Source organism: Triturus cristatus, chromosome 7 (genome assembly GCF_964204655.1).
Source record: "Triturus cristatus chromosome 7, aTriCri1.1, whole genome shotgun sequence".
NCBI lineage: Eukaryota > Metazoa > Chordata > Amphibia > Caudata > Salamandridae > Triturus > Triturus cristatus.
The window spans coordinates 1,215,139,517-1,215,163,824 of record NC_140590.1 but is presented as its reverse complement, the minus strand read 5'-3'; the positions used below and the strand labels follow the sequence as shown (position 1 = coordinate 1,215,163,824).

Sequence of the window (24,308 nt, the reverse complement as noted above, 5' to 3'; positions counted from 1 at the left end):
AAGGCACAGGGGTGGGAGGTCGAGTCCCTGGGCTACTCCAGGGGAGACCCCAGCAGATGGCTGCTTCCGGCGGGGGTGGGGAGGAGACAGGGGTACATATTCTGTCTCCACCCCCTCCTCGCCCTCTTGTCCGCTCGTTCGCCTTGCCCGCCCCTCCGCTTACCCGGCGTCCGGAGGGACAAAGGGGGGGGCTAGGTCTTTTAACAAATGTTACTTTGTGTTGCAGGAGGAGTTACAGGGCGATCCAGGGTCTGCACATACCAAGGGGTACATCATGCAGCAGCACCGCGGGGTGCTAAGCCAGGATACCCAGGGATGTTTTAGCGTGTCCCCTGGAAGAACGACGGCGCCTCGTTAGCCGACAGGCGGTTGTGGGTCTGAGCAACCGGGGGCTGCCATGTATGCTCCGCCCACCCATCACGGGGGGGCGTGTAAAGCAAGTGGACTGGTGGTCCACGGATGGGAGGGGTGGCCCCTCCCAATATTTGGTGTCCACCATTTGGCGTTGCCATGGTGACTCTAGGCTTATCAGACGGGCAGGCGGCATAGGGGCTGGCCTGCCCTGGGATCGCCCGTAAGATAACCCACCATGTTTGCATATTGGTTATGCTAATAAACCTGTAGCAATATTTCTCCACTTACAATACAGTCTCGTGTGTTTTATTTATGTACTTATGTGTTTTGGGACAACTGTTGCCGATATTGGCACTATACTTGGGACAGGTTCAGGCCCGGAATACGCCCCACCGGCTGGGAACTGGGGTCGATTGGGTCCCTGGTTGAGGTAGCGGGGAACCCATCGATATGCGCTCACTGCTTGTGAGGCTCCCTCTGCTTGCTATGGCTCCATGGGTGAAATCGGTGCTTGTATCTTTGTCCTGGGACTGTGTTTCCCACAAGGGGTGTGCTGCCATGTAGGGCACGCTGCTCCGTCGCCCACTCCCAAACCGCTTTGGGGTGTCAAAAAAAAGGATTTGGAATTGTGAATGGCCAGTAGTCTGGCCGGAAAAAGGAGCAAATAACGTAAGTTCATCTCTCACAGATTTTGTTTGACTGCCTCAGACGATTTGCGTTGCAGCTGTACCAGTCTGGTATAGTCGAGGAAGATGATGATCCTGGAAGACTGGAAACACATGGACCCTTTCTCTCTCGCAGCATGGAGGATAACATCCCTGTCTTTGTAGTTAAGGATCTTGGTAATCATTGGTTGGTTTACGAAGCACACTAGGTGGGGACGCAGACACTATCAACCTATGGGCATTCTCCACAATGCAACAGGGTGATAACTGCCCCTCTGGAATCCAGGAAAAAATACATCTCTCTAGAAATGTGTCTGGGGACGTACCCTTGATGCCCTCGGGGAAGCCCACATTTTTCAAAAGTTCCATTCTAAAACTTCCACTCAAAGAAAAGGGTAGAAGAGTCCACACATAGGACAGGGAAAGGGAAAGAGGGGCAAGGAAGAGGAACGGAAAAACAAGCTGTGCACTTGGCCAATACTACAATTGTATATGCGACATATGGAGCAGATAACATACATTTAGTGCTTGTATATAACTACTATGATGCTCCTGAGACTGACTATCTATCTATCTATCTATCTATCTATCTATCTATCTATCTATCTATCTATCTATCTATCTATCTATCTATCTATCTATCTATCTATCTATCTATCTATCTATCTATCTATCTATCTATCTATCTATCTATCTATCTATCTATCTATCGTTGTAATTATTGTTTTCATTATAAAGGATATTTCAGATGACAAAGTCGCACTCCTGCAACAGCATAATGATACATGCAGTTTTGAAGTTTATTTAACTTTACTGAGTGTTGGCAGGGGCCATGACTTACGAGAAGTTAAGCCTCCAGTGAGTCGCGCTGCCCCTGCTCCCTCAACAATGGTAATAAGTAACATATTACCTTTCAATATATGCCATATAGTTAATGCCATTTAGTTTAATGACGTGCATTAGCTGTAATAGTGTTGGGAACATGGTAAATGAAAGGGTTAAGCATTACGGACAAGGGGAGTAAGTAATAATTAAGAAGAGCGAGGGGTTACAGGTAGGAGGTGTAACTTACGTCTTTAAACATTTAAACAATTATGGCATTATTAATACAAGCATTGGCAAGGCCAATAGGTTTCGACTATAAGACCTTTGCAAATGCATTTTAGTCATGCTGTAGAGCATAGGGGTTCTGTGCATTGCCAGTAAAATGTTTTAAAAAATAGATGCAATGAGGCGCCCACCGCACACTTTTGTAGGCGAGATGGACAGGTACATAAAAAAAAATAGCACAAAAGCGATATTTTAAAACATAGCACAAAAGCATTTTTAAAAAGTGGATGAGCGGGTTGCAGGAATGAATAGAAGGACGTGGAGATAAAAGATCAAGGCAGGCAGGGGAGAAGCAATATTGCGGGTGGGGGAGAAGCAACTAAAGGGAGAGAACACAAACAAAAGAGAGCAACACAAGTATGGGTGGGGAAAGAGAAGCACATGGGCAGAGACAGTGAGCGGTGGAGCACACAGTAGATAGCTGGGAAAAACATGCACTCTTATGAAGTGCTTAAACAAAAAGAAAAACGTAGTTCCCTAAAAGCGAGCAGAGGAAGCAGAGAAGCTTGCTAATTAAATAGATGTAAAGAGGCTGTGCTCCATAGGAGGAAAAAACACACCATCGGCAAAAATAACCTCAAATTAGAAGCAGTCAAATGAGACAGGAAAGCCAACTAATGGTAAGCAATGGGCGGGCAGGTTCCAAGGCCCTCTATCTTCTTGCATTATGGCTTTTGCAACCAAACAGCTTGCACTGTCTGGTAAACTCGATCTAAAAATGTGTAGAATAAAATAAAAAAGGAGAACACTGCCATCTATTGGCTAGAACGAAAACAAACATTGGATCAAGCCAAGTATGTTCATCCAATGTAAACGCAGAGACAGGTTTAAATATACAGGCCATATTTAATCCCCTCTGGTTTAATCGTAGGATAATAATCCTAGAGTAATTATTGGTCACGAAATAAACAGATAGAGCCTGGGATTTGGCCATTGCACTGTATGAAATAAATGTATGAATCTGTTTTTATCACTACAATTACTCCAGTTTATTACTCTAGATTTATTTTCACTAATGTGGTGTCCTATATAATCTGAAAAGGGTGTTCTCATATCCTCCCTGTTCGTACTTGACACTCAAGAGGAGAGATGTTAAGAGAAGAATACATGATGAAAGAAACTACATTTTCTGTGGGCTTAGCATCATAATCACAGCACATTTAAAAATATATTTGTATTGAATTCTCCCTTTGAACATGACACATTATAAAACAGCACGTCCATCAACAAAGCTGCATGGGGTATAACATATGGAGCATTTGGTAGTACAGTACAGTATCGGCATATTTCTATATGACATATCTCCTGTGGACTTAGGTCTCTACGCTCTATGTTCGTAGCCTTCCGGGACCAAGCACTGCTAAAGACCTTTCACCCCCTCCACTCATATCTGTGGTGTAGTATTTAAACCAGAAACTCCACACTTTGTGGAACTTCTTGGGCCACCCTCTTGCCTTACATGTAACCCTCTCAGTGGCAATGTAGTGGCTCCTTGCTGTAGGAGGCTGGCTTAGTATATGGTGCACACTTATTTAAGTGTAGCACCCTGCACTAATCCAGACAACCCTTATGGTGATTTTAGTGTTCTTAGACAACCATAGAAAGCTCTCTAAGTGGTAGCTGTGGAGAGCAGCCTTCAGGCTTAGTTCAGAAGGAGTGTTAAGCAGCTTGTTTTACCAGATTTAATCATGTAGCGTGGGTTAAACGTAAAAGAACCACACAGTGTAGTTACAAAAATAGTTATATTTATTTTACACACTCACTAACACATTGGTTTATCTCCAACTGGAGATTTCAACACACAATACACAATGATACTTTAACTGCAATCAGGTAAGTAGCACAAATACAAAGTGGTCTTCAGTGGGGGGAGACCAAACCATATACTAAATAAGTGTAATGCGAACTGCAACCGAAATAGGGACTTGGACCAATGGCCGTAGAAGAGCTGTGGATGCAAGGAACCATCCAAGGTAAGTACCCAGGAGCCCCACGGAGGCTGTGTGCAGAGTAGAAACACAGCCATGTACTCAATGAAAGTCAATGAGAAAGTCGCAGTTGCAGTTTTAAAGAAGAAGCACCCTTCCCAGTGGACCCTGAAGGAATCCCGTGGAAGACAGAAGGTTGGAGAGTCACCCCACGCATGGATACCCGAGGAACCAGGATACCTACACCAGGGAAGCCGGATGCACAGGTACGAAGTGATGTCGCAAACTGACGTAGACCAGAATGGAAGACTTCATGAAAGATACCGCTGGAGGAGATTTTGAAAGTGTCCGGTGGAACCCAAGGGTAGATTCTAGACGAGAAGAACCTGCAAGCAGATGGGACAGAGTCTATGCCACTCGGAGGTGACCAGGAGACATGGAAGCAATGGCCATCGATGTTGTATACTTCAGGAGAGGTGACGGTGCCCTTGTCGCTGCAGCTGTGGGGACCAGGCAGCACTGCGGAATACCGGGAGCCGTTCACGAGCTGTCCCACGTTGGGAGTCAAGAACCTGGGGGTTGGTGTCCAGCGGGAGCCCCAACAAACCTTGGCAGCAGCAACATAAATGGCAAATGAAGAAGGTGCAGCCTTGGGACCAGCAAGGGCCACGGGACTCACCAAGTGCAGGAAAGTCAGAGCAGGCCCGAGCAAGCAGGGAGCCCACTGAATCCAAATAAGACCCCCGAGAGGATCCACAGGCCGGAGGCACAGGAGTTGCAAGAGGACCTCGAGCAGTTCACCAAAGATGCCGAACAACGGTGCAGAGGATGCAGTGAGGACAAAGATCTTGGTAGGAAGAGATGCTGGAGGCTGGAGCATATTGTAGCCTGAAGATCTCTGGACTACAGAGCCAACAAGCCTGTGCAAGGGCAAGTCAACGCAGTGCACAGGGGTTCTGTTCCAGTGGTTCCGATGAAGGATACTGGCCTCAAACCTGCTGAGAGGACAGGTCAGGCCTTGAGGGAGTTGTAGAACCAGCACCTGTGTTGCTGGGCCTTTCGAAGTCCATGGGATGACAGGAGCAGCAGACCAGTCAGCTTCGTTGTGGTGCCTGCAGATGCAGGGGCGTGACTCCTTCACTCCAAGGGAGATTACTTCGGGTGTCCTTGATGCCAACAGGGCTGGAGCAGAACCTGGATGGAGCACAGACACAGACAATGTAGAATGACTTACTGAACGACGAGACCAGGAGCAGCAGGAATCTTCCTTGATGCAGTCTCGGTTCCCGGTGAAGTCCAACGAAGTCCAAGTGTCCAGACGGTCGAAGAGTGACGTAGTTTCAGGCTTGAGTCTGTTCCCACGACAAATCTGAAGAGCCACCCACAGGTAAGCCCTTAAGGACCCTAGGGAAAGGTTTGGAAAGACTTGGAGGTTCTCCCAGAGGAGAGGTTGGACAGAGGGAGGATACTCCCATGTCCTTTGTCCAATTTCATGCCAGAGCGGGAGCCAAGGGCTCCCTGAACTGGCTCAAACTGGAGTATGCAAGGAGGGCACAAAATGTGCAAGCACCAACTCACACAGGCTGCAATGGCAGGCCTGTAGTCACAGCTTGAGTAGTCTCTCATGGATGGCATATTACATGCTGCAGCCCATGGAAGACCCCTGATGTATCTATGCCCTGGGTACCTCAGTACCATATACTAGGGAATTATAAGGGTACATCAGTAGCCAATTGGAAATGTACCAAAGTACTTACCATATTCATATTTAGGATGAAAGCACAGTAACTGGATCCTGATCAACAGGATCCCAGTCAGACTAGTCAAAAACACAGCAACACCAGGCAAAAAGTGGGGGTAACCATGCTAGAAGGATCCACCCTTCCTACAATTACCAACTTCCATTCCCTGAGTGCAGGCATCTTAGGGGCTCCCCAGTAGGGTGCAATGTGTCGTTTCGCTACTGCCCTGCCCAGGTTTCCAAAAACGAGTTTACTTCTGGGTACAGCTACTTCTGTGGGTACACATAATAGGACAAATATAAGGTCCATCGGTAGATTGACTCCCTATACCTTATTTAGTTCCTCGCAATATATGTGTCAGTATGAATTGATCTCTGGGCATGGACATATCGTGTGTATGAAGGACCCTGCAGCATCGCCACATGTCAGGCAGTTGGGTGTAACAGCCCTACCAAATCTATCGAGGTGGGCCCTAGCATAGTACACTCTGTGGAGGACTTTAAATTGAATAAGTCGCAGGTGGGATTTGATTGCCACCTCTCTTGAGTGCATCAGGGCCACCTCCCAGTCTATGGATTCTAGTTCAAACACCTTCTTCCTAGGTTTCTTTCAGTTTAGTCAAGGTATCAGGGACATTATTTAGGACAGTCTTATAGGTTCTTGATAATGTCTTCTCAGATAACTCCCCTTGAAGGCACCTCCCCTCTAGTGGGGCATAATCTTGGAGGTGTGCTACTATCTTTTCTGCCTGCCAGGCATGTTGAAATTGCAGGTATTTAAAATATTGGGTGTTGTGTTGATGGTATTCCCGCTGCAGGGGGCTAAAGGGAAGCAGTGTACCCTCCTCAATAAGGTCTCCCAATTTGGAGATGCCAATTATGTTGCACTTAATGAAGCCCTTCAACTTTCCAGATTCTTTTAAGTGTGTTCCTATCCACAGGGGCGTCTCCAGTGACAATCTCTTGTCCCATTTTGTTAACCTTTCCAACCAGCGATTGTCACCTGAGTCACGGTCAACAAGCTACGAGACCCCTTACCCCTGTATATGTAATGTAGATATGAACTCATCTGAAATTGGGTCCTCTCCAGTGCATAGGTTGAGTGATGTCCGGACTGGCATCCCCAGTCATTGACCACAATTAAGTGTGCATCCCTATAGTAGGCTCAGATGTTGGTGTGGGAAATACCCCGTTATATTGGTTCCTTTGCAGTGTTCCCAGTGCCACTCCAGGATGTCTCCCATTCCACAGCAGTGTCCAAGTTGCACTGTCAAGCCTAGTAAACATGTCCCCGGGGATCTTATGAAAGGTGTTTTGAAGGACATATAGGAATTTTGGGAGTGACACCATCTTGTACATAGCCGCCTGTCCCAAAATCATCAACTGCAGCGTTCTCCATCTTTCCAAGTCCTCATGAAAATCCTGAGCTACCCTTTGAATATTGTAATCCAAACTACTTTTAATGTAAGAGGTCACGTAGATACCCAAACATTTAAATCCATGCCTGTCAATACGCAGCTGTCCTGGACAGCTCTGTTCGTTAAGTGGACCAATCGCAGGGTATAGACTGGACTTGTCCCAAATAATTCGGTAACCTGCATGTGTTCCATAACTGTCAAATATCTGGATATTGGCCGGGAATTACACCGTTAGTCTGGATACATATGGAAGGATATGGTCTGCATATAATGGTATTTGTTCATCACTTAGGTCTTCCTCTGCTAGTCGGAATCCCTCTACGCTCAGGTGGGACTTGACTATGATTGCCAGGGGCTCCAATATTAGAGCAAATTAAAGGGATGGTAGGGGGCACCCTTGACTCGTGCCCCTCTTTACGGGTAGTTCCGTAGACATCTCATCATTCACTCTGACTCTAGCAACCAGGTTGTTATAGAGTAGGTCAATCCAGGGAATAAAGGCGGGGCCAAACCCAAACTTTACCAATACTTGCCTCAGGAAGGGCCAATGTACGGTATCAAATGCCTTTTTTTCAGCATCCAGTAACAGGATTATGTGGGGGTCTTTCCAATGTCGGACTGCCTCAATCCAGTTGCATAATCGGCAGAGATTAAATCTAGTCGACTTTTTTGGCATAAAGCCCAATTGATCCAGATGTATTAGATCATTGATGACTTATCAGTCTGATAGTCAATATAGCGGCTACTATTTTGGTCTCAGTGTTAAGGAGGGATATCATTCGGTAAGAGCTGCATTGCGTCGCTGGCCTACCTGGTTTGTGAATCACTACAATAGTGTCACTAAGGAGGTCTAAATGGAGAGTTGCTGTTTCTTTAGCCTCACCAAACATCTTGAGTAGGTGTGGACCAAGGATCCCAGCATTCATTTTAAAAAGTTCAGCCAATAAACTATTAGAGCCTGGGGTCTTCCCAGTCTTTAATTGACTAATGGCGGTTAAGACTTCTGATAATCCCGCCTCTCCCTCTAGAGTCTGCGTTCCATCTTCCGAGAAAGTGGAGACCTCTACCTCCAGGTATTTCTCAATTTGGGTAGCATCTGCTAAAGGCCGTACCTTATAGTAGGCCGCATAATATCTTGCAAAATCTGTTGCAATGTCTCGGGCATGGTAAGGGTGTCCCGATCTTCACCTACGATCTCATCACCCATCTAGCTTCAGCTGCCTTTCTACCCAGCCGGGCCAACAGCCGCCCTCTTTATCCATAGTGTCGTACACACGGTGTTGTTGCGACAGGATCATAGCCCTAGTTTCATTCTGTGCCAATGACTGGTATTCTCTACATACTAGTGCAATCTTAAGCAGGACAGTGGGAATGACAGCACACCTTAAACTATCTGAACCCAGCCTTACTGTTAACGATACTGAACTACGAGGTGGGTATTTAAGTTATTACATTACTTTTTTTACATACTGAGTGTTGTTCCCAGAACTCGTCTTACTATATTTGGGTTTGCCTACTTTGTAGGCACAGCAAGCCTCTCTAAACTGTGAGGATTAAGCTAGTGAAATGAACTGATATTGTGTTTTAACCTGATCCAAGATTTAAGTTTGTCATCAACTACGCATTTTTTCTCAACTGACTGTCTCTTCCAGAAAACTGTGCTTGTTCTAGTTTAACTAATGGACTGTTTTGTTTAAAATTATTTTTATTGTTTTTATCATACTTTTTCTGTGAAAAGTTTCATAGCGACCGATAGTCATGTCATACATCACATTTTTAGATACAATGCATTACAGTACAGATCGGTATTAGCGCAGTGTATTACATCATAACTGACAGAATTGCTTGGTGCTCGAAACTGAACTACGTTCAACATTGCAATAAATCGAATAGCTTGTACTTCATCTACCATGAATCACACATATCATGCATCTATAGCAACTGTAATTGGCACCTCGAACGTATCCACCTGCCCCCACGCCACCCCATGCCACCCCCTCTGTCATGTGTAGTGTGTTCTATGAGTTCCCATGCCCACCGCTGTTCAGAGTTGCAGGCGGTCCGTCCAGTGAGGCCTAGAGCTGCACTGCCTATGATGGCACCTGTCCACCATCACTCAGAGGTGTGCCTGCTGCTGCCTCCGGCCCCCCCTGCCAAGTCGTGCGAAAATCTGTTAATATTGCATCCCATGACGGTGCCAGTGGCTGCCTCCACAATCCAATAGCATGCTCCCGCCGAGGTGTCACACTTTTGCCTGCGCCCAGCACAGCAGGGATTGGTACCAGGCCTTTGTCGCTGGAGGAGTGGGAGACTTCCATTGGCGCGTAAGCAGCAGTTTAGCCACTATGAGACCCAGATCTATGTGTCTGGACGTCGTCTTGTGCTTTTTGGACCTGCGATAGAGTCCCAGTATACAAAACTCCCATGTCCAGCGTTCGTTCCGTACATTGGGCCAGGCATCTAGTGACCACCCCCCAGTATGCTTGAATAGTTGGGCACGACCACAGCATGTGTAGGAGGTCTGCCCCAGCCTCATTGCACCATGCACATTTGGCGTCTGTGTGGGCAAAATACTTATTTATTTTCCTGGTGTTAGGTAGGCTCTGTGTATTATATAGTATTGAATGAGCCGGAACCTTGCGTTGCGAGGAATCCGTGTTGGGCATTCAAGTATGCGCCCCCATTCTTTGTCTGTCATAGGTCTTCGTAGGTCTGTGTCCCAGTGGGCCCGCAAAGCGGATAACTGCGGCAGCATATGAAGCCTGAGCGATTCTGAAAACCACTTGGTGAGATGGCGACTTGTGCCCAGTTTGTGCAAGTATTGAACAGTCAAGTGGGTGGTGGGCTCTTGTGCTATGTTCTCCCAAAGAGTGCCCAGCGTGCCGGTCACCGTGGCATAGAGAAGGAACTGGCTCTGCGGCAGTTCTGAGTCTTCTACCAGGCTTTCGAATGGAATGAGTTGCCCGTCATTGAACAGATCTCCCACTGTGGATATGCCCACCCCTTCCCAAGGGAAATGACCTTTACATCGCGGTCGTTACAATGACCGCATTAACACGCAATGCCATTACTTCGACTTGCAGTAGATGGCGAGCTAACGTTAGAAATAGTATAGTTTACTATTCCAACACCTTCATTACTGTTGCGTAGGCTGGAGTTGGAATAGTTAGTTATATATTTCTAATGTCAGTGCGCCATCTACTGCAAGTCAATGTAATGACTTGCGTAGTAATGGCATTGCGTGGTAACAACGCGGTTTTTGTAACAACCGCATTATAATGCCACGCGATGTAATGACTTGCATGGTAACGAGTCATATTCCTTCCCATTGTTCCAGTTCGCAACTGGATATTGCCGGATGACGTCTAGGAGTGCCCAGCAAAGGGAAAGATGTTGCATATAGTGTGGTTGCGCGCGTGATACAGAGACAGCGATGGTAGCATTGATATGCCACACGTATCAGAAGCTGTGTGGGTATGTTCCCTTTTCTGTTGGGATGAAACAACTCCACCATCTGGGGTTGGGTGCATGCGGGTGCTTGTGTAGCCGTGTCTTCGAGGTGTCGCGCACTTAGCCAGTGTACCACCCATTGGAGCTGCGCCGCCAAGTAATAGTGATCCATGTTGGGCAGCAGAAAGGCATTCTCGATTGGTCGGTGGATACATTTTAGCCATCGTCACTCTGCTCCGTGACTCATGCCACATGAACAGTCGCATGCTTGATTCCAAGTCCCCAAATAGTGGCGGTCTGATATGCAGTGGCAGGATTGTCAAATGGTAAAGCAACCGTGGCACGACTACCATTATAGCAATGCAATTCTGTCCATATAACCGCCAGTGGCAGGGTGCACCAGAAGGACATCTGCACCCTTACTGCTGCGATGGCGGGCGTCAGGTTACCTTCCGGGAGGTCGTGCTGATCCCGGTAAATATGAATTCCGAGATACCGGAATGCTGTGAGCTGCCAGTGCACAGGCGTTCCGCCGATGACCAAGAGCGGGTCTGGAGTAGTTTCTGTGAAAGGATTTAGACAGGACTTGTCCCAGTTCACTTTTAGCCCTGACACCAAAGCAAATTCAGACAATATGGTCTCAATTACCCCACAGGACTGCCCGAGATCTATGAGGTATATCAGGAGATCTTCGGCATAGAGCGAGACCGCATGGGTGCCGTCCCCCAAGGGGTTTCCCCACTCATCTTGAGTGCTACGTAGCGCCTCCGCCAGCGGTTCAACAGCCAGCGCGGATAGGAGCGTGGTGAGCTGGCAGCCCTACCAGGTGCCTCGTTCGATGGGGACCTGTTCCGACATGTGAGAGCCCGTCTTAATCCTGGCTAATGGACGTGTGTATAATAGCTGGACCAGGCCTATGAACTCGTCTACCAAATCGTATTTATGCAGTATGGCAAATTAAAAAAAACATTCTATGGAGTCGAATGCCTTTTCTAGGTCTAATACCAGGCAGCCAGCATGCGGCCAATGATCCTTTGAGTAATGCGCTACCCGGGAGAACCGGCACAGATTTAATGACATGCTGCGAGCTGGAACAAAGCCATTTTGGTCGTCGTGCACCAGTTGCGGTACCAAACAGGCTAACCTGTTTGCCAATATTTTGGCGAGCACCTTGTAGTCGGTATTAAGTAGAGGCAATGGCCGGTTAGAACTGATCAGTTCCACATCTCTATTAGGTTTAGGCAAGGACACCAGCAGGGACTCACGAATCATATCCGGCAATATGCCCAGTACACAGGCACAGTTGTGAAAAGCAGCCATGTGGATGTCAGTGCACACCTTTATTACAATATCACTGCCTGGTTTCTGTCTACTGATATTACAGAGTGGTAATGAAACTAGGGCACTCAAAGTCAAAGCCAAAATAGACTTTATTCAGTTTTTGCATAAAACCATAAAAGTATTCTAGAAGAATACAATATACAAAGATATAACGTAATTCACAGCTCACACATAATAGTCACTTGTACAGGATATAAATTGAAACACGGTATATAAGAGATTAAGTATGTACCAGTTCCTTAAAAGAATAAGCAATAAACACTGACACCATTGATGGAGCAAGGACTTACTAAACAGTTATTCGTTTTGTTTTGTGTAAAACTAATGCCCACCACATAAACACGAGGGTTAGTGAAGCTTGCCTGTGTGTTAACTAACGTTAACAGAATGAACGGAGGACTAAAATACTCTAAACGGGGAATCTTTACTGCGCATACGTCAACTGCATCTACGTAGTATGACGTTTTAATGCTTGGAGGGAAATTCTTGCGCATGAGCAGAAGGCACTAATATGGCGGCTTAAAAGTTGGCGTGCATGGCATCTGCTTTGCCGAAAAGAAAACAAGCTATTATACTAACGCTAATGCAGGAAAAATAATATTAAGTAAAAGGCAATAAGAGTAGAGGTGGGTAGCATTAAGGGTGACCTTTTTTTTCTTGAAACTAATATTTGTCTTTTGACTTTATCATTAGTGCGCATTTGGGCCTCTCGTGTATGTCCGAAGCGAGCTGAGTCATGTGGGTTTTGCGCAAGTCAGCCCGGAAGAATGACAGGCGGGTCGGGAAGAGGACAAGGTTGTAGTGAGCTTGAGCCTGAGAACCGGCAGTGAAGAATCGAAGTGAATGAGTCTACATGTTCAATTTAAAACATTTGTTGCAGATGAAATGTGAATGCAGGTGGGAAAATAAAGTTTGAATAAAGAATTAAGGTGATGGGTTTTGCGAACAATAGTTATGTCATGTAAGCATGGTGTGATGATCATCCTCCCCTTGCCTGACCAATTAGATTTCAAATTTTTACGATATTGAAACATTAATGGGTGGAACAATCCTGAACAAAAGGTATAATCGAGGTAACATTAGTTGGTTAGAGAGATGAAGATTTGCTGAATGCTGCTGAGGGAAGATGCTGTCGGTGTAGTGGGTGATGCTGATGCTGGAAGGGATGCTGTGAGATGCTGATGAAGAATCGAATGCAGAATCTGAAGCAGAACTTACTTTCCTAATTTAATTGGGTTAGAAGAAGACTTGCGGAAGAATCTTGGGGAGGAAGAGAATGTCAGAGAGGGGTGCGGTGCAATCGTTGGTGTTAGAGAGGTAACTAACCTGTTGTGAAACCTGTCCTGAAGTCTTTGTCGCCTGAACTATCTCGGGGGACCCTTACCAGGCCTTTGGCCAGGGGGGTTGGTCTTCACACCATTCTTAGTAATTTAATTTTTCAAGATATTTGCAGATGATCTTATCTCTCTGTCATAGCAAGTGTTCGAAGTATGTGTTGATGATTTATTGAATTTACTCTCCTAACAAATGAGGGTGTCTGTATTGTATTTTCGAAGTGGTTCATATGCTCAAAATTTAGATAAAAATTTAAAATGCTAAAGGAGTCTGTGGTTATTTCAATTTTAAGGTATAAGTAAGTTAGCTTTAAGTCATTATCACCATCAATTAGTTCAACTAATGGTCCATCGACCAGAAGAAAGAACTATTTGATTCGTGAAGGGTTAGTAAAGGTGTTTAGACTAATCCTGAACATTTTGGTAAACATATAAACTTGATAACCCAGCGGTTTTACTCAATTGTGTGTTTAATGGGCCCAGGTGAGTACATGGTAGTAGAGTATCTGTTGTTGGTAAACCGCGGGATCACCATATTTCCACAGAAAAACCCCATACCCTAAATACTGGAACACATGAAAAACCCTGTCAATTAATCACAACTGGCTCTAAGCCGTATTGCTGATTTTAAAAAGTTAAGAACATTAAAAAAGGTGTTGCGAAATAACAAGGTTTTGGCGCTTCCCTAGATTTGCATGCTCTCGTAAATCTGTGGAAATGTTAAAATCCATGGGTGTTGCACCCGGGGCCGGACTGGGAACCAAAACCGGCCCTGGCAAAGTGCTCGCCACCCCCCCCCCCCCGCCCCGGGGGGTGGGGGGTGCGGCCGAGCTCTTTGCCAGGGCCGGTATTCAGCCAATTTTGTTACAGGGCCGATTTTGTAGCTACGCTGCAAAAACGGCCCTGTAACAAAAAAAACGACCCCCACCCCTGCGGCCGACCGGGGGATTGCCCCGTACCCGCTACGGCCAGTCCGGCCCTGGTTGCACCGCAATGCCCATGGAACACCTCCTGAGTGCAGAATAATGCAACGGAGCAATTTGCGCTGCCTTGCCTTACTCCATATCTATGAGGCCATTCAAAGCCACGCATAGTGGCTTTGAATGGCCTCATAGATATGAGTTTGTGATTTGTGCTGCCAGAGCGTCAGAAAATGTGATGCTCTGGCAGCGCAACGGGCTCATAAATATGCCCCATGACTTCTTCTTTGCTACTGTCATCTCTAAACTCCCTCCCTGAGTTGAGTTTGTACTGATGTAGAATTGATTCCAAGCTTCAGAATCCAGTTATTGCAGTAATAAGAAGGCAATTTTAATTTAACATGAACCCCGGTGCATGTGCTGTTCGGAGAGTTTCCACATAAAATCCTCCCTTTTTTTGCAGGACACTAGTCTGCCCAATAAGAGATGAAAACAATACAATAGGCTCACTGACATGTACAGGGCATTTTACCTTAGTTAAAATATAAACATCTGACCCACAATGATGCAGTGTTTATAATAAGCTTTGAGTCAGATTTGCAGTTTTCCCACATTTCCCATTTCCCACCCGAATACATCGCATCTCATCACATTTCCTTCAGTCTCACCTCCATTGCTGACATCCCCCCAGCCAGTGGCCCAACAGTTCATTCCGCTGGGGAACTGGACCTCCGGAGCCGGCAGACAGATGGGAAGGATGTAGTCAGTGAAACCCACAGGGGTCGTCAGCTGCAGCAGGGCGAGATCCCCAGGTGACCCGTAGCCGCCATTGAAATAGTTGTTTAAGAAGATCAGCTGAACGCTGGAGTACACCTGGTGCGAGTTCCACAGTGAAAGAGAGTGTGCACCCAAGAAGACACTGAGTTCATTGGGAGAATCTCTGAAACTGAGAAGAGAGGTTAATGCCACATGAGTTTTAGGTTATTACTATTCAGATCACTACTTGGATATCAGACATCTTTTAACACTTGATGACAGTTCTGCATATCTGCAATTTCTGCCCCGCAGCACTGTTTAAACCTTGCATCTCAAAAATTAAACTCTCCAGGATTTCACTGCTTCTTTTATTGTACCTTTCTAGTCACTTACCATTTCTCAAATCATTGACTTTCTTTCTTACCCTTTCACAGTAGTGCATCCACGCTTCTTTCCGATACGATCTCTCTTTTCCTCAGCTACATCACTCTCTATAACCTTTCAAACCTTCCTTAAAAACTCCACGCTGAAGACCTCAACTCATTGCATCTTCAGCTAAGCTGAGCACCATGGATGCCACCTCACCTCTCAATCAATCAATCAATCAGGGGTTTGTAAAACGCGCTACTCACCCGTGAGGGTCGCAAGGTGCGGGGGGGGGGGGGAGGGGAGAGGGGGGAGTCAGATCCGGATCGGTTGAAGAACCAGGTCTTGAGGTCCTTCCTGAACGTGTGCAAGGTCGGGGAGCATCTGATGTTCACAGGGAGCTCGTTCCAGGTTTTGGCTGCGATGTAGGAGAAGGCTCTCCCGCCTGTTCTGTGTCTGCGGATGCGGTGGACCTCTGCCAGGGAGAGGTCGGCAGAGCGGCGGTTCCTCTTGGGTACGTGGAAAGATACTCTCTCATTGAGGTATTTGGGTCCGATGTTGTGGAGGGATTTGTAGGTGTGGGTGAGGAGTTTGATGGGGACCCTCTTCTCGACGGGGAGCCAGTGGAGGCCTTGTAGGTGTAGGCTCATGTGCTCTTGGCACGGTGTCTCGAGGACGAGTCTGGCTGTGGCGTTCTGGATGTTCTGGAGTCTGTGCAGGAGAGTTTTGTTGATTCCGGCATAGAGGGCATTGCCGTAGTCTAGTCTGCTGGTGATGAGTTTGTGGGTGACGGTCTTTCTGCAGTCGGATGGGATCCACTGGAAGGTCTTGCGGAGGATGCGGAGGCAGTTGAAACTAGTGGAGGATGATGCTGTCTGTCATTAACTCTGATAACAACTAGCGCCTTTCTGGATAATGCTGTTATCAACCTGTGATCACAACTCTACCCCTTCCCCCTGTACCTGGCGGCTAATTTTCACCAATGTCTTTCTTCTTAGCACTTCCTCGCCTTATCCTTTTCTCCAAAGTTCTCCTTGGTTTCTACACTGAATTCAGCAACCTTGTGACATATAAGATTACCTCTTGCAACCTGCATTTTTTCTGGTTTTGTTGCTATGCCTTCAGCCCAACTCCAGCTTATTCCCACTTATTTCAGACTTTTACTTTCGAGTATGCTTTGAAGAGCCTCCTTCTGGCCTTCAGCCTGCTTAATGCCTCAATTTTGCTTCTTCTTGCTCACCTAACTGCATCTTCAGTCTATCTCTTTCTTCAAACTCACCCCCTCACTCTTTCCAGTATTCCTTGATTCATCTGTTATTCAGATAACCATCTCTTGACTAATACATCCCTTCTAACTGCTGTTCCATCGCACCTTTATCTATGGAATACATAATCCACTATCACCTCTATGCATTCACTTCTTCCTTTGTCTTTTTAATCTGCATTTCAGCCTCCTCTCTCCAATAAATCAGCACTTCTTAGTTTAGAATCACCTCACATTGACCCAGCTTGCCAACAGCCCCACTCTCCTCGTTCTGTCTTACCTTACTTTATCTCAATCTATTTCCAGGATTGACCTGCCCCTCTATACTTCTTGTTTCTCTTTCATTCTTTGGTCTCTCTGGTTCTGCAGTTCCCTGGTTATTATCCCCATCAGTAATCATTGGTTACTCTCCTTTTTACAATTTTCTACTTAAACACATGTTCCCCATGTGCTTGGTCCCGAGCTCTGTATTTTTCACCACATATTTTCCCTGTAAATTATATTTTTTTCATTCATTCTATTAGCACTTCCACTCCATTATTCCCATATCGATATCTCTTTCTTTTATATCATCTCAACATTACACAACACTATATCTAGTTGTACGTCAGTTATAAATTCTCGGATCATACCATATTCCCCACTATTTAGCAATGTACCTTTTCCTTTATTACTGCCCCTTTTTCACTTGCTGTCTTTTTACCACCTTCTTACTAACGATCACCTGTCACAATCAGACACACATCTTTGCAGTTATCATTGACCACTCCCTGTTTTTACCTCAATGCATGTATACTGTCATGTATACTGTCTCACACAACTTTCACCTTCAGCTCTGTACCATTCGCAAAATACGTTCAATATTTCCAAAACTCATAAAGTTTACTCTACGGTTTTTAGTTTTTTACAACTGCTCTTCCTTACTTTTAGCTATCCTCACTTAACTCCTTGTTCCTCTTCAGTCAACTCAGTGCTGATGCTAGTGGTGTGGCTTGTAAGTGTTAGAGTTTATTGAATAAATTGATTTAGACCTCAACAAAGATCAACAATACAGTGCATAACAGATGACCATTTAAAATTTATAGGAAGGCAAAATAATCCCAGGTAATAAAACATAACAGTTCATAATCTTTTAAATATTGGAAGAAGAGGGGCATGGCTTGGCAGGCCAACATGGCGGAAGCGTCCTAAGGAAGCTCCGCCTGCCCGAGTCATTATTTGTCATCATCCGCTTTGAATCCAGACCCTAGCACATAATCCTGTACCAAAGAACATGCAAAACGGACCACACAACATGGAAGTCTGAAAATAATACCCGACAACACTGCAGAACGGCCGTACTGTGACGTAGATTTGACCCGGTCCATGCTGGCCTCGCCGACAAGCTCAGTGCATTGGGAGCCGTGCCGCCATCACCGCAGCCGAATAGACCGCCGATTGAAAGCACAGTCAAAGGTGAGGGGGCGCTGTAGTGGATTCTATAGGAACAGGTGCGGCCCTATCGCGTGACGACTGCCTATGGCCCCAGTGATCACTGCACCGGCTAGGCATGGGGGCTGTGGCGCTGGTGGGACTGGGGTTGCGCCGAGGTGCCTCATGGGCTTTTAACCTAGCGTGGACTACCCCCAGACCCCTGGGAGAGGACATAGATCACCGCAAATACTGATCGCTAATCAAAACTGGCATGGGGCTGACTGAAGGGGGGCTTGGGGGGGGGCAGCCGACCGCAGGGAGGTCCCCCCTCGGGCGGTTTGGGAGGGGATAGTGGGGGGGGCTGACCTCGCGCCAGCCATTTTGTGTTTGGGCTATGTTTTTTTTATAGCCCAAAAGTAGCCCAATTATAAATCTGTTGGGCTCCTGCTCCCAGCCACCATTTTAGGTTTGGTGACTGGTGGCTGGGAGCTTAGCTGTTTAGTTTTGTCAGGTGTATTTTGTGACGTTTAGATTTGCATTTCAGGCGGATTTATTATGGTGTCCGAGGATTATCGAGTCCTTGAGGCCCTCCGGCTCCTGAGTGAAGCGGGCCGGATGGACCTGGTTATTGGGGAAGTCGCGGGGCCGTCGCGTCCTATGCGGCAGGCCTCGGCGGGCGTGGCGGTGGCAGTGGCCGCCTGCACATCGCCGAAGCGTTCGAAGTCACTGCTGGTAAGTGAGCGGGGCCGCCCGCGCTTTAGAAAGGCGGCCCCTGCTCGTGTTTTGCAGCTGGCGTTGAGGGGAGCGTCGGGGGAGGTGGGCGGGGTGAGCGGGGAGGGCCGGGTGGTTTGCCCGCTGGGGGAAAGGTGGCAGGTGTGCCGGTATCAGCTGCGTGTTCGTTTTCCTCCCCCGCAGCGAGAGGCAAGCGCGGGGGAGGGCGGGGCACCAAGAAGCATTCTGCCTCGCTGCCGGAGGCTCCGTTGCCTGGAAGGAGGGAGGCGGGAAGCGCTAGTGGGGATTTTACCGGGGAGGCAGCTCCAGGGGGCGCGTTTCATGAGCGCGGGGAGGATTTTTCCCGCGCGAAGGTCACGATTAAGGCAGGACCATACAGAGACAGCGCTGGGAGCTTTAGAGGCTCTAAGGTGGAAACTGGCACAACAGGGGAGTTTTTTGCAGGGTCTTTGGGCCCGGGGCAGGCATGTGGGGCGAAATTCATGTCAGATATGGCAGGAGATCAAGGGGAATTAGGGCTAGATAGCCCTTTATTGTTTTCTTCCCCTTTGTCAGTGAGGGACGAGACAGGGTCTGTTGGGGCGAGCTCTTTGGAAGAGGGAGAGTGGGCTCAGGTAGGGGAGTGGGGTTCTCAGCAGGATTTGCTTTCTTACAGAGAGCATGGGAGTTTTGGGGCATCAGTTTCTTCGCATGGGGGGGGTTTTCGTGCACCGGTTCTTGGTGGGGAAGGTCAGAGAATGGCAGGGGCGGGGGGGGGGGGGGTTGGTGGTAGAGATGAAGGTTTGGTTTTTGGTGATTTGGAGCCGGCTGGAGGGGGCCTGGCATGGGAGGGACGGGATATTTTTCCTTCATGGGTGGAAGGTGTTCTGGGCCTTGGTGAGGGGGATGCTTCGGAGGTGTCTCGAGTCCAGGGGCACGTAAGGGGTGTGGGTCAGACGGCACTGGCAGGGGTTGTAGCTAGAGGTCGGGAGCGTGCGGGTACTCAGGGTGTGGGTTCTGCGTCCGCGGTGGTCAAGGCGATGTTGGAATGGAGTGGGGACGAGGAAGGGGTGGTTTTGCCCCCCCGAGTGGCATGGCTCCTGCCGGTTTTTCCAGAGGCAGGCGGCCTAGGGAGGCTTTTTGAGTGGTCAAGGGGCAAGTGTTCCCCGGGCTCCGCGGAGCGCCAGAGTGCTCTGGACACCTTCTATGAGCTCATGGAGGAACTAGGGGTGCCGTTGGCGCCAGAAAAAACAATGGGGCCTGCTACAGCTTTATCCTTTTTGGGCATTGAGATTGATTCTGTAGCAATGCAGGCTCGGTTGCCAGATGACAAAAAATTCAAAATGCTGGATTTGCTTGACAGAATGTTGTCAAAACAGAAGGTGACGGTGAAGGACATTCAGGTGTTACAGGGTCATCTTAATTTTGCATGTAAAGTTGTCAGGGCGGGAAGGACTTTTTGCAGGCGATTGGGCCGTGCATTGGCAGGACAGCATTTACCTCACCATCATGTGCTTTTGTCAGCAGGGGTGAAGGAGGATTTGCGTATGTGGTCAGTTTTCTTGCACTCTTTTAATGGAGTGCCACTGGCTAGAGAGGAGGATGTTCAGTGGGATGTCCAAATGTTTTCGGATGCGGCAGGCAGTGATGGTTTTGGCATTTACTGGCAGGGAAAGTGGTGCGCAGAGAAGTGGCCGCAGGAGTGGAGGAACGAGGGAGGAGCATCATTTTTTTGGAGCTTTTCCCGCTACTGGTGGCTTTGACTATTTGGGGCAAAGAGCTGGAGCATAAGAAGGTGCTTTTCCGTGTGGATAACATGGCAGTGGTTGAAATCGTCAACAGGCAGTCAGTGAGAGATGAGCAGATTTTGAAGTTGTTGAGAGTGTTTGTGCTGGGCTGTCTGCGATATGACATTTCATTCAGGGCCTTGCACGTGCCGGGGGTGGACATAGTGGATTTTTTGTCTCGTTCGCAGTGGGGGAGATTCCATGGGCTGGCCAAGGAGGCGGACAGGACACCGACCCCGATGCCGGAGCACCTCTGGTATGTAGGCAATGTAGGGTATTTCAATTGGTGGTAGGTTCCCTGTCTGTGTCTACGCGGGCAGCATATGCACTGGCGTGTAGGGAATTTTTGGCATCTGAAGCTTGCAGGAGGGAAGAGCCGTTCTGAGAAAGGCTTGTCCAGGGTCACTATTGCCGGGAAATTGGCAGGAATTTCTTTCATGGGTAAGCTGTTTTGGGGCTATTCCCCTTCTGCTGGGGAAGTGGGTAGGAGGATGCTTGAGGGCTAGGGAGCGGGGAGGTGTTCCTTTGTCTCGTTCACCACTTTCTTGGCAGAATTTAGCACGTTTGTTGGAAGTTTTACCTGCGGTTTGCAGGGATGATTTGTAGTCTTCTTTGTTTGCCACCCTTATGGCATTAATGTGTTTTGGGGCTTTTCGGGTTTCGGAGCTTTTAGGTACTAAATCTAAGTGGGGCATTTGCTGGCAAGATGTGATTTTCTCGGACAAAGGTTTGAACATTTGGCTGGCCAGTTCAAAGACTGATCAGCGGGGCATGGGTAAGGGTGTATGGTTGGAAGCTGAAGCTCCCAGTTCTACTTGTCCATTGCGGTTGGCAAGGCAATTGGAAACTTTGTCAGGAGGCGCTGGGGGTGATTTGGTTTTTAAACATATCAATGGCGCTCGGGTAACAGATTATCAGCTGCGTATGGTCTTGCGCAAGGGTTTGCAGAGGATTGGGTTGGACGGGGCACTGTTTGGGACCCATTCTTTCAGGAAAGGGGCAGCAACTGAAGCTCACAACAGGGGTTGGTCTAAGGGTGCAATTATGCGCCTAGGGCGCTGATCGTCAGACTGTTTTCAAAGATATGTGAGAGTTAACGCGGGGGAGGCGCATGCGTCATCTCCTCTTTTATGAGTCTCATTCTCTTTTTCTCTTTTCAGGTTCTGTGACTGGGCCCCATTCGAAGGAATTGACGATTTGGATTGTGGGGCATTCGTTCCTTAAATGGGCACAGGTTCAAGCGTGCAAAAGCTATTTCGGGAAAATGTTGGGGTTCAATGAGCATCTTTTTAGAATCGTGTGGAAGGGTAAAGGGGGAATGCTATGGAAGGACCTTATTCCGTGTTTGAATAATGCAACGGTGAGGGGCCAGTGCCCGGATGTTTTGTTGATACATTTGGGCGAGAATGATCTTTGTGGAGTAAAGGGTGTGGTATTACTACGGGCAATGAAAAGGGATTTCGCCCTGTTGAAGGAGCGATGGTAAGGATGCCATGTGTTGTGGACGGAACTGGTTTCGTGGAGGCTTTGGAGAGGGGCTTTGAACCCCAGAGCTATTGACAGGGCCCGGAGGAAAGTGAATGCTGAGATTTCTAGTTCTGTCGCAGCCTGGGTTTTGGTAGAGTGACCCACAAGAACATTCGTTTTGAGGCGGTGGATTAATTTGTTAATTTGTTAATTTGTTAAATTGGGTTATCGACAGGGAAAGGATAGGTTGGTTATTTTTAGTTCGGTTACACAGGTTGGGTGATTGATAGCTGTCAAGGGGCAGGCAGGGGAGTTTAATGAAGGGTTGTATTTAGAGGTTTATATGGGGTTATACAGTAATGTAATGTTTGGTATTGTTTTAAATGTTGTAATGTACGGGAAGGGGCAGGTTCGCAGAAATTTAGGGGAGGGGGCGGGGTCGTGGGGTTAGGTATATGGTTTATTTAGTGAGGTTTAGTTTTGGAAGGCTTTTGCCAAGGTTTTTAAATTCTTATGTGCACCTGTTCCAATAAAAGCGGCCTTTTTCACACAAGTTCTTGGTACGTGGTCTGCTTCCCCCCCCGCCCTCCCTCCCAAAGGGGGCTTGGGGGGGGGGCAGCCGACCGCAGGGAGGTCCCCCCCGGGCGGTTTGGGAGGGGATAGTGGGAGGGGGGCTGGCCTCGCGCCGGCCATTTTGTGTTTGGGCTATGTTTTTTATAGCCCAAAAGTAGCCCAATTATAAATCTGTTGGGCTCCTGCTCCCAGCCACCATTTTAGGTTTGGTGACCTGGTGGCTGGGAGCTTAGCTGTCAAGTTCTTGGTACGTGGTCTGCTTCCCCCCCCCGCCCTCCCTCCCAAAGACTGACGGGGAGCCCTGGGGGCTCCATCGCGTCGTGGCGCAGGAGGAGAAGACTGCGCGGCACCGTACTGAAAAGGGGAAATACAACCGAAGACTGGATACCGGCCCTTGAATGCCGCCTGAGACCGATAGTGGCGCCAGACTATCGTGGAGCCCCCCCTGAGGACCCGGTATGCCCCGCGCCTTGATAATATGAGATCCAGGGGCACAAGAGTTTAGGGGGCATTACTGGATCGTGGGGCCCACCGGCACTAAATAGACAGTGCCACCAGCCACGTCTAGAGGAAAACTCCTGCTCCCTTGCATGATACTAGCTTATGAGTGCCTAGCAGGGCCCTCGCAATACCCAACTAGATTCCAGAGTATAAACTGTCTGCTGGTCACCTGGTGAAGACATTGGCGACTGAACCGCCTAACAGCATAGATAAATACCCAGAACGATTACCTGGCTCTTCCGGGGAGGACTACCCTCCAGCTATTAGGCCATACCCCAAAACAGTTGAAGCCTCAGACCCCGGAGAAGCAGATCCACTGGGGAGGGAAACAGGTTGGGGGTCTGGCGAGTTCGGTCCCTTTAGGGGGCTGATTTGGCCGGCTTCCTGAGGCTGCGGAAGCGGGCAAGCTAGGCTTGGTGCAGCTTTCGGTCCAGGGGTTGGATTCCGTGAGGCCCGGCCTGGGACTCTGCTCTAAAGGGGTCCCACGAGGCGCTCTAAAGATGCATCGACCCGAACTTATAAGCTCTGCGGCTCTGTAGTGGAGGCCAGTGAAGGTGCAGACGCAGAACTCTGGAGGCAAACCTACTCACAATTCCATATCTTACTGCCCTCTGCCCCTCGCACCCTCTTAAACTAACATGGGCAAAGATAAACAGGCAGCCACTGGCTCCAAACAGAGCACCATGGATCACTTTACTGCTACCCACGGCGGCTCGGGGGGAGAAGTGGCCGGTGATCCGGCTCCTGACAACACAACACTGTTGGCGACGATCTATCAGTTGTGGGAAGTCCTAAAGGGGAAGATTGGTGCTATGGGGTCTGAAGTATCATTCCTGCGTCAGGATCTCCGCAAAGCAGTAGATCGCATCACAAAAGCTGAAACCCGTGTTTCCACAGTAAAAGATACTGTGCCCTCCCTCCCCCAAAAAATGAATACGCTCACGGTTGTGGCGCAGGAGTTAGCGTCTCGAGCCGAGGATGCAGAAGGCCATTCGCGATGAAACAACGTTTGCCTGGTTGGCTTCTCGGAGGGTTGCGAGGGCTCCACTATGAACAATTTCATTACAAAATGGCTGAGGTCTGTCTTACCGAGAGAATCTCTATCTTCCTGCCTCGTGGTGGAAAGAGTGCATCGGGCGCGGATGAAAAAGCCCCCACCAGGTGAACAGGCGTGACCGGTGATAGCTAAGCTTTTAAATTAGGCTGATC

At 48.1% G+C, this 24,308-nt stretch overlaps 1 protein-coding gene across 1 annotated transcript in view; it reads right to left on the bottom strand.

Moving 5' to 3' along the window:
• The window catches only part of LOC146811634 (transmembrane protease serine 9-like), a 1,785,969-nt gene that overhangs the window by 65,498 nt on the left and 1,696,163 nt on the right, over window positions 1-24,308 (bottom strand). The window contains exon 22 of the mRNA XM_085618610.1: window positions 14,930-15,207. Coding sequence (XP_085474736.1) covers window positions 14,930-15,207 — 278 coding nt within the window. The remainder of the gene's footprint in view (window positions 1-14,929; window positions 15,208-24,308) is intronic.